The 16,927-nt window shown below is 37.5% G+C and overlaps 1 protein-coding gene and 1 long non-coding RNA gene across 2 annotated transcripts; both read right to left on the reverse strand.

Moving 5' to 3' along the window:
- Positions 1–3,505: 3,505 nt before the first annotated feature.
- Positions 3,506–5,062, reverse strand: foxd7 (forkhead box D7). Its single transcript, XM_023431671.2, has one exon. The coding sequence runs from the start codon at positions 4,764–4,766 to the stop codon at positions 3,792–3,794; it is 975 nt and encodes a 324-aa protein (XP_023287439.1). The 5' UTR covers positions 4,767–5,062; the 3' UTR covers positions 3,506–3,791.
- A 7,418-nt stretch (positions 5,063–12,480) lies between these two features.
- On the reverse strand, positions 12,481–13,556 carry LOC147817640 (uncharacterized). Its single transcript, XR_015436191.1, has 2 exons — positions 12,900–13,556; positions 12,481–12,828 (listed from the first exon to the last, which is right to left on the reverse strand). It is a non-coding gene; the product is annotated as an uncharacterized LOC147817640 (long non-coding RNA).
- Positions 13,557–16,927: the final 3,371 nt, after the last annotated feature.

Below are 16,927 nucleotides of genomic sequence, written 5' to 3' on the forward strand. Positions count from 1 at the left end.
CCCTGATCTCAAAGTTGAGAGAGAAACATTAAGTCAGTGCTGCTCCTGTGCTGCATTGACCCAATCTGGGTCAGTGTAGCACACTTTTTAACCCAGGTGATTTATAGTCTGTCTCTTATGTTTAAAAAAAAAGCAACATCAGGCTATAAGACAGGAAAAATATTTGAGGGGAATTTATTCCAAATTATGCATTTCAGAGTCTCTGGAACAACATAACCGCATTGTTTTTCCTGTCCTGACTGAACTTGCAGGGGTTATCCCAGAATGCATCACTCTGCCTTCTTGGACTCTGGGTCTTTTTTCTGTGGAAGCAGAAGGAGTGAAGGCGGCGAGGCGGGGTGCTCTACCAATGAGTTTATCTTGCCTGTTTGGCTTGGCGTTGGTAAGTGGAGAATGAAAGCATGGTGGAGCGGCACTGTCAGGCATGAATGGAGTTCTGACTGAGTCGACTCACTTTTCCCAGAGAACGCAGCCCCACATCGGATGAGTTATGATAACTCAGGACTGATAATCCACGTGGAACTGAGCAGAACCTGCAGCGGTGTAACACGGCATGCACCACTGACAGGTTGTCACATAAATGTACATTCATCACGTCCACTTAAGTGATGAATCATCTTAATATGACGCTGAGTAAAGTTCTCTGGTGACAAAGCAGCGCCCTTCTTTCCCATTCTGAGTGACTTCGCAGATTATATTAAATGTTTAAAGTTTCAGGCGTCTCGCAAATTTAAAAAAGGCTGTAAAGTTAAAAAAGAAAAAAGAAAAAGAAAAAGGTAAAGTTAAAAACGGGAAAATCTTGCTGCCAATCATTAAAAAAGAAGCTTTTCCTCATAATACAAGTGAAGATTTAATAAACCATGTCACACTCAATGACGCACAAAGGAAAAAGGAAAGTAAAAAGGCTTTCAGCAGTGAACTGGCACCTTTTTACCTCCTTCAGCATGGAAAACTGATGTGCAGTCACAGCTACACACACACACACACACACACACACACACAAGCCTGGAGTGTCTGACTTGCTTATTTTATCAGGTGCACCATGTTTCCCACCCCCCCTAAAAAAAAAAAAAAAAAAAGAAAGCACCCTGATGTCTCCCCCTCCCTGGCTGCCAATCAGAGTTTGTCTGCTTCAGTTTCTCCTCATAATGAAAAAGATTTCCTCAGTCTTACCTGATCATCATGTTCAACCATATTAAACTGCACTGAAAGTCAAATATCCCCCGTGTCATCACGACCTGTTGCATGCTAGTTATGACATGCAGGATCATTTCCTGCCTCTCTCTCCTGCAGCTTCATGTTTTCAGTTTTGACTAAAGGACCAAAGTAAAAAAAAATAAAATAAAATAAATCTCCAGCTGTATGTTTGGCTTTCCAATCAGATAAGTTCTAATAGCAGAGAGACTGTGGTGTGTGATATGAATCTCATGTTGGATCAGTGTAACCACAGCTCCTGCCGCACTGTTTAAGATTAGCAGTACAAATATTAGACATTTGGTTGTGGCAAAAAAAAAAGAGAAAACCTCAAAACAGATTGAATTAAATCTAAGCATCAAAAATTGGGCGAGTTTGTCAAATTTCCTGAATGGAGGAAAGGAAGAAAAAAAAGAGGAGGCTCAATGAGAAAGTCTCCTCTGTCTTTCAGGAGTGGGCAACTTAACAGCTCGCCATCAGGTAACAATCTTTTTATTTGTTTCAGTCCCTCGCTGGGTGCCAAAGTCTGCGAAAGGACTGAGCGTGCGGTGTGATCCATCAGCCCCGTCCAAGAGCTTCAGCATGGTAATCCATCTAAACCAGACTCAGAATAGAATTAAATAAATACTTCCATGCTCTGAAACCTAGAATTATTTTACTACTGTCATTCTCACTGCAGAGCGGCGCTGCCTGCACTTAAATGAAAAAGAAAGGAAAAATAAATCAGATAATGTGAATTAGTAGCGTGGAGGAACGGGTGGAAAGTTTTGGGATAGATTTACTGATCACACTCAATATACGTTCACTGATTCGTCCTAATCACTCCGGGTCCGCTCAAGCACAAAGATGAACTTACTTGTTTTAGGTTTAATTGTAGATTATGATCTTGATTTAATCGTGTTGAGTTTCAGCCAAAACACCAGTTTTACATTAATACAACAGTCTGTAAACAGAACAAACAACCTGTTCGCAGTCAGACTGTAAAATGTTAATTCCACATAAAAAATTTTTATGATTGTGAAACTGAACTGTTGGATTTTCTTTTTTCTTTTTTTTTTAACGGAATAAACTGACTTTCCATTGGCTGTCAAAATTCACTGTAAAAAGCAAAAGTGTGGGATTTTAACTGGGAAGTTCCATCTTTAAAATTCAGAATTTGAAGCTCAAATGAGACTTTTTAAGAAGACAAAAACAGAATTAGAAAAAACTGTCAACCAACATTTTCTGGACTGAACTTCCTCTTTAATAATAACAATAATAACAATAATAATAATATAAATAATCACAGATAAGCAGTGATCCACCTGCAGGTCCAGCTCCTCTGTGGAGACTTTAGGAGCAGAAAGCGGCTTCAAGACTGAACTTATCTCATGAAAATGTGTTGTACAGATTTTCTCGCGGGAACAAGATGTGTCTGTGTGTGTGTGTGTGTGTGTGTGTGTGTGGCTCTGCAAAATAAGGCAATTATATGCATGTATGTTTTCAGAGCCAGAGTTTTAGCCATGAACAGCACACACACACACACACACACACACACACACACACACACACACACACACACACACACATGGCAGGCCTGTGCGCTTTAAAGCTAAATGGTTCTTTTAGGCTGAAATTCACCAGCTGCTGACAGATGTTGATCATGGAAACTGTCATTGTTCCTGTTTATTTGTAACTACAGGCGTTAATAGAAGCGTTAATAATCCTGGAGCCTCCGGACTGACTCTGACCTTGACGCTCCAGGACTCACGGTGTGAAAAGCTGCTTCTTCCCCATCACCTTTTTTAAACATTAAATTCATTATTTTACAAGCTGTTTTATTTTATTGTCACAATATATTAAATAACTGGCTAATAAAATACAATTACGCAAATTACTGACTTGCTGAAAATACCGACCACCGAGTATTTGGAATGAGTGAAATATTTGTTTTGTCTTTCTGATTATTTTAGAAGTGAAGCAGAAATGCTCTGTAATGCACCTGCAGCTTATTTTAATGGCAAATTTGTTCTTCAGCGTTTTCAATGCAACACTTTAACAATTTAATACAATTATTTTATTATATATAACTGTCATCATCGCGAGTCAGAGTCAGGGCCTGAAGTGAAATCAGCGCAAGAAAGAGTCAAAACACAGGAACTGAAATTTAAAGCAACAGAACATAAGACATAAAAACAAAGAGTGTAGCTTTACACCTAAACTCTGTGTTTTTATTTATTCATTTAAATTATTATTTCAAGGTCATCCATGAGCTGAATAAAAAGCTTCACGTGACCACATGGATCTGTAGAAAATACAACTGAACGCAAAGTTTAAATATTCACTTTTATTTCTTTCCAGAAAAAAGTAAAAGAAACTCGTCATTTAAATATTTAAACAAAAGATGATAGTTCAAGATCAGTTTTTAAAAAGGCGCCTGATAAAAGGTTGTTTTTTTTTATTTTATTTTTTTGCCATAACGGAAGGAAGGAGGGAGAGTTTGTAACATATCTACAACATTCCTTAAAACAGATCCATCCAATCTCCAGAAACGGAGCTTCTGTGTAGATTGTCTCTGTTACCTGAGAAAACACGAGTTCAAAGTGTCTTTAACGTGATTACTCATTGTTAGCAGTGTTGATGTGTTTGACCAGGTCCACGGTGCCACGATGAGTCTGTAGTTTCTGATACTCCTGGTGTAAACTGAGGAAGTGCGGAGCCGCCGCCGGGTGGAAGAGCGCCGGGGAGGCGTAGGCAGCGCTGGAGGTCAGGGGAGAGGAGTACGCGGTGCACTGGGCCGGGGAGAAGGCTTCGATGCCGGGCTGCGAATGGAGGAAGGCTTTGGCTGTGAGTGCGCCGCGGGAGAAGAAGCTGGACAGAGCCGGCAGGATGCTGCTGACAGGTGGGATGGTGGCGGGACCGCACGGCGAGGGCGCGTGGTGATGGAGGTAGGGGTAAATCTCCAGACTGGGCAGCTGCAGAGCCGCTGTGCCGAGCCCGTAGGCGCCGTGCGGGAAGCCGTGCAGTCCGCTGGGCTCCAGGTGCTGCTCCTTGAGCGGGTCGAAGCGGAAATGCTGCCGCTTGAAGCGCTTCCTCCTCCGCAGAAAACTCCCGTTCTCAAACATGTCCGAGGAGTTTGGATCCAGAGTCCAGTAGTTGCCCTTCCCGGGGTTCCCGGGCTCTCTGGGCATCTTTACAAAGCAGTCATTGAGCGACAGATTGTGTCTGATAGAGTTCTGCCAGGCGGGGAATTTCTCCCGGTAATAAACGAAGCGGTGGCTGATAAAGTCACAAATCTCGCTGAGGGTGAGCCGCTTCTTTGGACTCTGCAGAATGGCCATCGTTATCAGAGCGATGTATGAGTATGGAGGCTTCACCGACGTGGGACCTTTGGCTTTAGCAGGAGTTGCACACGCCGGTTCTGGGCTGTAAGTGTCCCGGTCTTTACTCTGGCTGCTGGAAGTCTCCGTGCCGCGGTCCTGCTCGCTCCGTGACTCATCCGAAGGTAAAAGTTGCTCCTCTCCGTTATCTTTGAGTCCTTCCCCCACCACGTCGATAACAATATCCTCCATGATTTCCAAACCCAATGTCATAGTAGATGCCCGCCGGTAAAGCCAACACCACCTGCCAACAGGTGGGACAGTGACAGCTCTTCTCTTTAAAGCGACGAACAGATTTTTACGCGCGATTCATCTCCATTCACAAAACGGTGAGAAATCCGAGCAACAATCCTCCTCCTACTTCTCAGGAAACAGACTCTCCAAACCGCAAAGCATCTGCGCTGATATCCTTTATTTTAATACCTTAAAGCGCAAAAGAGCGGTCAGCGAGGGATCGTGCGTAAAGCGTAAAAGTGTGTGCGTCCTCCGAGATGTCCAGCATCATCTGTAATCTCCGTTGCTTTCCTGCGGGTCGGGTGGATGTGATGTCACGTCGAGGCACGAGGAAGAAGATTCTGACCAATGGAAACGACGCAACGGGTACCAAGAAGGCCTATACCAGCCTCCCAGTGCACTCTCATCATCAGCGCATCAGTGCCAAGTGGACGCGGACGTCAGAGATCCGTCCACTAAAAACATCCTAATGAACAGGAAAACAAAGGGAGATTTTTTTGGAGAGGAATAAACATTTTTCCTCATTAGGATAATTTCAGAGTCGTGTTGAAATGCTCAATTTGAACAATATGAGTAAAATAAACACCAGGATAGTTTATAGTTGGACTATAAGTCCAAAAAGCGCCATAATCATTCGGAAAAATGTGGTCCACAACATTCATGGCGGCTGTTCCTGAGATATAACTTTTTTATTTTTATTATTATTTTCCAGAAAGAATTCCGAAGACTTCAGAAGAAGAAGAATTTAAAAACCAGAAGGAATTTAAACAATTATTGAAATGTGTTTCTTTTTTCTTCTTAAAAAAACAAGAAGTGGAAACCTGCACAAAGAAACAAACACAGGCATCTAAGGTGATCTAAATGTGCAGCGGTGCAAAGTGATAATAAAAGACACGATAAACACATATTTAGATTTTTAAGCTGATAGGCTCTGTGGGGACATCAGACCCTGAATTTAAACTCCGAGGGGGAAAATCCCCAAACACTTCTCTACGTGAGGTAGGGGCTAAAGCCTTAATCCCTCTGGAAGGCTGCTGCAGCCGCACTTTACGCACACACTTGACGCACAATTACATGTTTTCAGACGAAGGATAAAACTGCAATGACTGATTTTATGCTGCTGTGAAAATAATAATTTGTTGCCTGCCCTGCGCTGTGGCTCCTTTTGAATAAACCGTTTAGAGGTAGACTGTGTTCCCTTTGCAAAAACCTCCAGAGGTTGCACTCATACTTCACTTTCCCTGAGAGACATATTGATAAATATCACCATGTGTGAAATGGAGAAGGAATAATATTTAATCTGCAGTCTGCATAACCTGAGATTACTGAGGCAGAAACTCTACACTCTCTGTTCTCCACTTGAGCTCAGACTTATCAGAGTCCGGTCCGCCATAACCCCGTCAGATTATCTGCTTTAATAAATGGCAACTGAAAGTAGGATGGTGATATTGGGATGAAAGTAATAGATTTTCACTTGCTGGGACATAAAAGAGAAGTGAGGAGAGGAGGGCGCTTTTGGTATTGTTGGGAGGCCTCTGGTTGTTTGTGTTTAATGATGGAGCCCTTTGTTGGGGATTCCCACATTTCCTGCCTCTAATCGTATTGATACCTCGGGGCAGAGGGGGACTGGGTCCGGGCTGGGTGGGCTATACGGTACCAGCAAAGCTGCAGATGATTTGCCAAATTCATCACGCATGTCTTCAGATTGGAAACAGGCCCGCGCGCGCTGTGTGGTTTCAATAAGGCCGGAGCAGGAGCGTCAAATCACTACAAAAGCTGAAGGTAAGGCACTAAGGCGAGATCGTCTGACGCCAGAACTTGCAGAGCCACGTGTTGAGAGTCGTTTCTGGGGACGAACGGCACCGGGGCCGATGATGGACACGACATTCCCAGATAATGGACCAAATTTCCCTGCGCTCGTGCAGCTGGTACTGAATGTTTCCCGATGTTACATTTGCAGATATGGCCTCCAATTTTTATTTCTGGTAATTTTATAGGACCTCCCGTCATGAAAGCTATGCAACATTAAATCTGGGGCTCAGTTTAAGGTGTTTTTTTTTCTCTTCTTTTTATAAAACAGGCGAAACATGGAACCGTTCAAATCAATAAAGCCTCTCTTGATCCAGAGGACACATTACGCACACATTTGAGCAACAATAAATCTGCTATCTAACAAAAACGGCCATTGTGGAGATCTTATTTGTTTTGTATCGCAGATGAATAAGTGGGAGAGTGAGCAGCCACCGAGGGCTTGGTGTAATAACATCATTTGGCAGGAACTAAACAGGCCTGGGGGATCTCAGTGGATCATTCAGGATAAATGAACCTACATCCGCGCAGGTCAGAAACAGGGTTGGATGAAGCTGTTACGGGCTACTTCAGTTGAAATGTTTTCTTATCTCAGTGAAAACTTGAGGCCGATCGCATGATTCAGAGAGTGATAAAATAAAATAAAAAAAAGCTGAGTGTGTTTTTCATTGGGAGAAGTTGAAGAGGCTTCAAAGAGCTGAGGTTGTTTTCACATAATGCCCCCCTCTCTCATCTTGATCCCCTTAAAGTCTTGGCAGTGCAGTGGACAATAATATAACGTGTAATTTAAGGTATCATGAATCATAACTGCATGAAACAAAGTCAGACAACGCAGAGGTGCTGGGCCAAACACACATCTGACACACACACACACACACACACACACACACACACAGGGCAGGGTATCTGTGTAAATTTCACGAGCTGAACTGGTCATTAACACAATATTTATGGGCTGTAACTCACAAACCGATGCCAACTGTTTCCCTGTATCTCGTCATCTCACTGTGAGGACCCTCCGCTCAGTCACTGTGTCTGTGTGGACCCGTTTATGAGGACCGACACATCTGTATCTGAGTCCCATCAGTCACAGGACAGTGGCACAAAGACTCTGTGGCGACATCTTGTGGCGTAAAAGCGAAACGCCCTTTTTATTTAAATGAGAGTAGACAAAATATTAGAAACACCTCTCAGTATAAACGTTTACTATTCAACAGCAACACAACAGAAATAAAACATCATAACCTTTATGGAGGAAGAATTTAAAGTAGGGCTGTTGTGTTAGCCTGTAGCTACATTAGCTTATAAACTAACTGAGTATATTTCGTTTTTGTTTTATAGTATAAAACAAAACTATACTCATCCAAACATTATTCACTCCCACTAAGATGTATTTATTATAAGTTCTAATGGAGGTTTCCATTTATTGCTATGTGGCTTTAATAAACATGTTGTCTTGGATTAGAAAGGTTGACTCATGGAGGCTAATTACTGAAATTATGTGTTAAAACAAGCAAATTCAGAATATGTATGTGTTTCTAATATTCTTTTTTAATGTAACTTTATAATATATGTTCAGGAGCAACATGATAAAAATAGACTTTAGGTTAAATCTTGCACATTTACAATATTACTGTTCCTACCAAAAAAAACAACAAACAAAAACAAGGGCATAGGTTTGCATATGGACGGTAGGGACATGTATAATAAGACGTTTTTATGTCTCGCTATACTATGACGTTTTAATGCCTTACTATACTATGTTGTTTTTATGACTTTTTATGCCTTAATATACTATGACGTTTTTATGGCTTTTAATGCCTTATTATACTGTGTTGTTTTTATGACCATCTATGCCTTACTACACTATGACGTTTTTATGGCTTTTAATGCCTTAATATACAATGACGTTTTCATGCCCTACTATACTGTGACTTTTTATGCCTTACTACACTATGACGTTTTCATGCCCTACTATACTGTGACTTTTTATGCCTTTTTATGCCGTACTATACTATGATGTTTTTATGCCTTTTTATGCCTTACTACACCATGACGTTTTTATGGCTTTTAATGCCTTACTATACTATGACGTTTTTATGGCTTTTTATGCTTTACTTTTATGCCTTACTATAGTATGATGTTTTTAATGGCTTTTTATGCCTTAATATACAATCATGTTTTTATTAATTTTAATGCCTTAGTATACTATGACGTTTTGAAGCCTTACTATACTTTGACGTTTTTATGGCTTTTTATGCCTTACTATAGTGTGACGTTTTTATGGCTTTTAATGTCTTACGATACAATGACTTTTTAAATGACCTTTTATGACTCACTGTACTATTTCGTTTTTATTACTTTTTATGGCGTACTATACTATGACTTTTTATGACTTTCTATAGTACGACCTTTTCATGATTTTTTATGCCTCACTATACTATGTCGTTTTTATGCCTTACTATACTATGACTTTTTTATGACTTTTTATGCCTTACTATACTATGACTTTTTTATGACTTTTTATGACTTTCTATAGTATGACCTTTTCATGATTTTTTATGCCTCACTATACTATGTCGTTTTTATGCCTTACTATACTATGATGTTTTGATTTTTTATACCTTACTATACTATGACTTTTTTATGACTTTTTATACCTTATTATACTATGACTTTTTTATGACTTTTTATGCCTTACTATACCGTGTTATTTTTATGAATTTTTATGCCTTACTATACTATGACTTTTTTATGACTTTTTATGCCTTACTATACTATGACTTTTTTATGTCTTTTTATGCCTTACTATACTATGACGTTTTTATGACTTTTTATGGTGTAGTATACTATGACGTTTTATGCCTTATTATACAATTTGGGTTTTATGACTTTTTATGCCTCACTATACTATGTCGTTTTTATGACTTTTTATGCCTTACTATACTATGACTTTTTTATGACTTTTTATGCCTCACTATACTATGACTTTTTTCCACCTTATTATACTGTGTTATTTTTATGACTTTTTATGCCTTATTATACCATGACTTTTTATGCCTTACTATACTATGCCCTTTTCATGACTTTTTATGCCTCACTATACTATGTCGTTTTTATGACTTTTTATACCTTACTATACTATGACTTTTTATGCCTTACTATACTATGACTTTTTTATGACTTTTTATCCCTTACTATACTGTGTCGTTTTTATGACATTTCATGCCTTACTATACTATGACTTTTTTATGACTTTTTATGCCTTAATATACTATCATGTTTTTATTACGTTTAATGCCTTAGTATATTATGACGTTTTGATGCCTTACTATACTATGATGTTTTTATGGCTTTTTATGTCTCACTATACTATGTTATTTTTATGACGTTTTATACCTTACTATACTATGACTTTTTATGCCTTACTATACTATGACTTTTTTATGACTTTTTATGCCTCACTATACTATGTCGTTTTTATGCCTTACTATACTATGATGTTTTGATTTTTTATACCTTACTATACTATGACTTTTTTATGACTTTTTATACTTTCTATACCATACTATACTATGACTTTTTATGCCTTACTATACTATGACTTTTTTATGACTTTTTATGCCTTACTATACTATGACTTTTTTATGACTTTTTATGACTTTCTATAGTATGACCTTTTCATGATTTTTTATGCCTCACTATACTATGTCGTTTTTATGCCTTACTATACTATGATGTTTTGATTTTTTATACCTTACTATACTATGACTTTTTTATGACTTTTTATACCTTATTATACTATGACTTTTTTATGACTTTTTATGCCTTACTATACTATGACTTTTTTATGTCTTTTTATGCCTTACTATACTATGATGTTTTTATGGCTTTTAATGCCTTACTATAATATCCTGTTTTTATGACTTTTTATGCCATATTATAGTATGACGTTTTGATGCCTATGTTTTTATTCCTTTTTATGCCTTACTATACTGTGTTGTTTTTATGACCTTCTATGCCTTACTATACTATGACTTTTTAATCACTTTTTATGCCTTATTTCCTATCATGTTTTTATTACTTTTACCGCCTTAGTATATTATGACGTTTTGATGCCTTACTATACTTTGACGTTTTTATGACTTTCTATGCCTTACTATACTGTGTTGTTTTTATGACTTTTTATGCCTTACTATACTATGATGTTTTTATGACTTACTATACTATGATTTTTTATGCCTTTTTATGCTTTAATATACTATCATGTTTTTATGAGTTTTTATGCCTAACTATACTATGATGTTTTTATGCCTTACTATACTATGATTTTTTTATGCCTTTTTATGCCTTACTATACTGTGTTGTTTTTATGACTTTTTATGCCTTACTATACTATGATGTTTTTATGCCTTACTATACTATGATTATTTTATGCCTTTTTATGCCTTACTATACTGTGTTGTTTTTATGACTTTTTATGCCTTACTATACTATGATGTTTTTATGACTTACTATACTATGATTTTTTATGCATTTTTATGCCTTAATATACTATCATGTTTTTATGCGTTTTTATGCCTTACTATACAATGATGTTTTTATGCCTCACTATACTATAATGTTTTTATGACTTTTTATGCCTTACTGTACAATGTTGTTTTTATGACTTTTTATGCCTTACTGTATAATGTTGTTTTTATGACTTTCGATTATTTACTATACTATTTTGTTATCATGACTCTTTATGCTTCACTATACTATGACATTTTTATGACTTTTCATGTCTTACTGTACTATGTTGTATTTGACTCTTAACGCCTAAATATACGATGACGTTTTTATGCCTTGCCAGACTATGTTTCACAGTCCTGCTATGTCTCCCAGTGTTTTCCCTTGTCTTGTTTGTCTCCCCTCCCCTGTGTATGTGTGTGTGTCTGTTTGCTTCCCCCGATATCAAGCGACTCAGTGGTGGCGTGGTCTGGACAGTAGCTCACCAACACACCTGCAATCTATCACTCATCATCTGCAGTATATCTACCCCGGTCATCCATCCATTCGTTGACTGCTCTTCACAGTGGTAGCTACTCTCTTGGCTGCTCTGATAAGTTAATGTATCCACAGAGTTATCTTGTGATTCAGTGATCATCCCAGTCTTTTGTTTGTAGTAACTTTTTGGTCTCCTGTGCTCCGGAAGACTTTCTGATTGGTGGGCTGTTAATCATGCCACACTCCGCCGTTGCCACGCCACACCACCCACCTGCTTTTGGTCTCCAGCCGTCCCTCGTGTTTCCAGAGTGTTTAGCCCAGCTGCCTCTGGACTCCAGTGTCCTCCATACTCTTGTGTCATGTTCTCACCAGACACGTCGACTCCCTGGACCCACTCCCCCTCCAAAATCACCATCACCATTACCCTATCCCTAATAAACTCCCTTAAACAGTTATTGCTGGTGTGTTTTGTGTTCTTTCTCTGCTCTGGGGTCAAACATCACTTCTGACAAAAATGTAACACTATGTCGTTTTTATGACTTTTCATGTCTCACTATACTATGTTATTTTTATGACTTTTTATGCTTGACTATACTATGAACTTTCATTTTTATACCTTATTATACTATGACTTTTTTAATGACTTTTTATGATTTTTTATGCCTAACTTTACTGTGTCATCTTTATGACTTCTTATGCCTTACTATATTTTGACCGTTTTATGACGTTTTTATGCCTTAATATACTATTTGGTTTTTGAGACTCTTTAGGCCTTACTATACAATGCTGTTTTTATGCCTTACTATACTAAGACTTTTTCTGCCTTTTTTTTTTTTTTTTTTTCCTCACTGTCACAAAGTTGTATTAAAATCCCCAGTCCACACCAACACAGACACAAGAAGGCAAATGATTTAATATACAACAGTCAAAGAACAAGACAAGACAACTAAGAAGAAACAACAAAGAGCTACAGGCCCATATCAACAATCACACAATGGAAATACATGAGCAAAAAAAATAAAAAAAAATGTCAGACTCTTCCCCAAGGCCCAGAGTATTACTATATGCCTTACTATACTACGACTTTTTATGCCTTACTATACTATGACTTTTTTATGACTTTTTATGCCTTACTATACTATGACTTTTTAAATGACCTTTTATGCCTTACTATACTATGACTTTTTATGCCTTACTATACTATGACTTTTTTATGACTTTTTATGCCTTACTATACTATGACCTTTTTATGACTTTTTATGCCTTACTATACTATGACTTTTTATGACTTTTTATGCCTTACTATACTATGACTTTTTAAATGACCTTTTATGCCTTACTATACTATGTCGTTTTTATGACTTTTTATGGCGTACTATACTATGACATTTTATGCCTTACTATACTATGATTTTTTCATGACTTTTTATGCCTTACTATACTATGACTTTTTAATGACCTTTTATGCCTTACTATACTATGTCGTTTTTATGACTTTTTATGCCTTACTATACTATGACTTTTTATACCTTACTATACTATGACGTTTTTATGACTTTTTATGCCTTACTATACTATGACTTTTTTATGACTTTTTATGACTTTCTATAGTATGACCTTTTCATGACTTTTTATTCCTCACTATACTATGTCGTTTTTATGCCTTACTATACTATGACTTTTTTATGACTTTTTATGCCTTACTATACTATGACTTTTTTATGACTTTTTATGACTTTCTATAGTATGACCTTTTTATGACTTTTTATGCCTTACTATACTATGAGTTTTTTATGACTTTTTATACCTTACTATTCAATGACTTTTTAAATAACCTTTTATGCCTTACTATACTATGTCGTTTTTATGATTTTTTATGACGTACTATACTATAACTTTTTATGCCTTACTATACTATGACTTTTTTATGACTTTTTATGCCTTACTATACCGTGTTGTTTTTATGACTTTTTATGGCCTTACTATACTATGACTTTTTTATGACTTTTTATGCCTCACTATACTATGACTTTTTTCCACCTTATTATACTGTGTTATTTTTATGACTTTTTATACCTTACTATACCATGACTTTTTATGCCTTACTATACTATGACTTTTTTATGACTTTTTATGCCTTACTATACTATGACTTTTTTATGACTTTTTATGACTTTCTATAGTATGACCTTTTCAGGATTTTTTATGCCTCACTATACTATGTCGTTTTTATGAATTACTATACTATGACTTTTTTATGACTTTTTATACCTTACTATACTATGACTTTTTTATGACTTTTTAAGACTTACTATACCGTGTTGTTTTTATGACTTTTTATGGCCTACTATACTATGACTTTTTATGCCTTACTATACTATGACTTTTTTATGACTTTTTATGCCTTACTATGACTTTTTTAGGACTTTTTATGACTTTCTATAGTATGACCTTTTCATGACTATTCATGCCTCACTATACTATGACTTTTTATGACTTTTTAAACCTTACTATACCGTGTCGTTTTTATGACTTTTTATGCCTTACTATACTATGACTTTTTATGCCTTACTATACTGTGTCGTTTTTATGACTTTTTATGCCTTACTATACTATGATGTTTTGATTTTTTATACCTTACTATACTATGACTTTTTTATGACTTTTTATGCCTTACTATACCGTGTTATTTTTATGACTTTTTATGCCTTACTATACCGTGTTATTTTTATGACTTTTTATGCCTTACCATATTATGACTTTTTTATTACTTTTTATGCCTTACTATACCGTGTTATTTTTATGACTTTTTATGCCTTACTATACTATGACTTTTTATGACTTATTATCCCTTACTATACTGTGAAATTTTTAATAACTTTTTATCCCTTACTATACTATGTCGTTTTTATGACATTCCATGCCTTTCTATGACTTTTTTATGACTTATTATGACTTTCTATAGTATGACCTTTTCAGAGTTTTTATGCCTTACTATACTGTGTGGGTTTTATGAGGTTTTATGCCTTCCTATAGTATGACCTTTTTATGCTGTACTATACTGTGTCATTTTTATGACTCTTATGCCTTACTATACAAAGATGTTTTAATGATTTTTTATGCTTCACTATACTGTGTTCTATGACTTTTCTATGTCTTACTATACAATGACTTTTTTACGACTTTCTATGCCCTTCTATTCTGTTGTTTTTTTGCCTTTAATGCCTTACTATACTGTTACCTTTTATGACTTTTTATGCTTTTCTATTCAATGTTGTTTTTATGACCTTCATAGTTTGTTTAGCCTCTGAAACTCCACAGTCTGAAAGTCCAATCGCAGTTTGTGAGATTTGCAAAACACAACAAGAAAAAACAAGCCAAGATTAACATTTACTTTAACTTCAGCCCAACTCAATAAATATGTTGATATGCTGAATAATGAGCTGATAAGTCTGGATAAATAAAAATAACAAAAGATTATATTGATAAAGGAGGATAAACAACCTTTAATATGGATGGTGATCACACAGTTATGTTTACCTAGTTAAAGATGCAACTGGAATAACATCAACAGTTAGTTGTGTTTAGAGTTTAACTAACTACTCTCCAGCCTCTGACACAGAGTGAAAGAGTTCCTTCACTTTTCCAACAGAGGGAGCTCTGACACTTATAATGACTTTCTGGTTTCCAAAGAAACTTTTAATTACATTACTTACTTGGCTTTTGAAAATTGGGGCTGACACAAGACATTCATATACACATTTACATGCCTTGGTGCGTTTAGGGTCCAGCTTGAGATTTGCACATACATGGCCTGGTGTTACATTCCTCTCAGACGTAATCATGCTGTCAAGTGAACTGAATGACACAGAAACACACTGCACTTTGGTGAGAGCGAAAGCATCAGTGCTCTGCTGACCTCATTGAACACTTCTCTGGAGCTACTGCACCGTGCCAGATGCCTGTGGAACGCACGGCAGAAATTTCCAACATTATTTAGTATTGAGACTGACAGCAGCGGTTTGTTTGCCGTGTCGTGTTCGGCCCTGAGCTGCTGTCAGATGGGGCCTGAGGATGGAAGGAATGCAGATGTATTGTTTAAAAGTTGTGTCAGTACCATGTTGACTGATTGTCAGGGGCCGGGGGGGCTGGCTGGAGTGACAAGCGAGTTATTAAACCATGGGGTGTAATGAGAAGTTACTGGGGAGAGTTGCCAGTTTTCTCCTGCCTGCCTGGCTTCACCATCCCATAGTTGATGGAGACAGATAAGATGACACAGTTTTAGCTCGACACATCAGAGCTCTGTTCAACCCACTCAACCCCTAACTTCCTGTTTTCTCCCTCCTGCAGCCTCTGTTGGGATGCTAATCTTCCACTGTCATCATGTTGACTGGCAGCGCTTTGACAGCATGTTACAGCCTGTCGAAAACCGACACAGTGGCATTTCACAGAAAAATGCATGTGATATAAAGCGAGCTTGTTGAGACCGGGATCTCCTGAGAAAGGAAATAAAAAGAGAAAATGTAAGTTTGCAGGGTCGTGTAACGTAAGCGGGCAGATGGTTGTGAGTGTGGGCAATGATACTCCTGAATTCAGTGTATAAACACACCCAGTACGGCTGCAGCCACACACTTTCTTTCATGAGGCTTTCCCCAAATGTCTGGATGCAAGAAATATGAGAGATCAGCGGGAACTGGCCACCTGGCTTTGGTAAACCTTAAAAAACACAACTGTAAGATGGTATGTTTACATTGAGACTTTGAACAGCCAATCGTCTCCACTTTCTCGCTGTGAACAATTTTCCAAGCAGTGGAAAAATTTTCCAAATTTACATTTTGAGCAAGAGATTGACACACTATCTGTCCTCGTACGGAGGTGTAACATTTGTCAGGACTGTTGGTGTGGCATCAAAAGACCGCAGTAAATTATCCCCTGACATCTGAAGCAAGTGGTTCGGTCATATGCTTTGACCCAACTGCTCTCGCGTGAGTAGGAGAGGGCCCTCGCAGCAACTGGTCCCTGGACACCCTGGGGTCACGACCCTCGGGTGCTCGGGTGTGTATTTAGAGGTCAGGCTGCGACATTGAAGGCCTGGTGTTCCCCCAACACGGGCCCCTTCATAATCCATCAACACCCCAGTGACGGAAAGACACATGTGCACACTTGTGCGTGAGTGCATTTCTACTAGAATAAGCAACTTTATTTTATTTTATTTTTTTTTAATTGTGTCATGAACTACATGAATGACATCCATAAAAGTTAAACTAATCAATTAACTAAATCTGATTCATTATTTTTAAATAAAAATAAGAATGGTGTGTGCAAGTGATGGTTTGTGCCTT

This window comes from Seriola lalandi, unplaced genomic scaffold, assembly GCF_002814215.2.
Source record: "Seriola lalandi dorsalis isolate HSWRI2012SDOR001 ecotype SW California unplaced genomic scaffold, Sedor1 jcf7180002054926, whole genome shotgun sequence".
In the NCBI taxonomy this organism is placed as follows: Eukaryota; Metazoa; Chordata; class Actinopteri; order Carangiformes; family Carangidae; genus Seriola; species Seriola lalandi.

Excerpts from the sequence above, each read along its gene's own strand:
- foxd7 (XM_023431671.2), bottom strand. The coding sequence starts at position 4,766 with ATGACATTGGGTTTGGAAATCATGGAGGATATTGTTATCGACGTGGTG.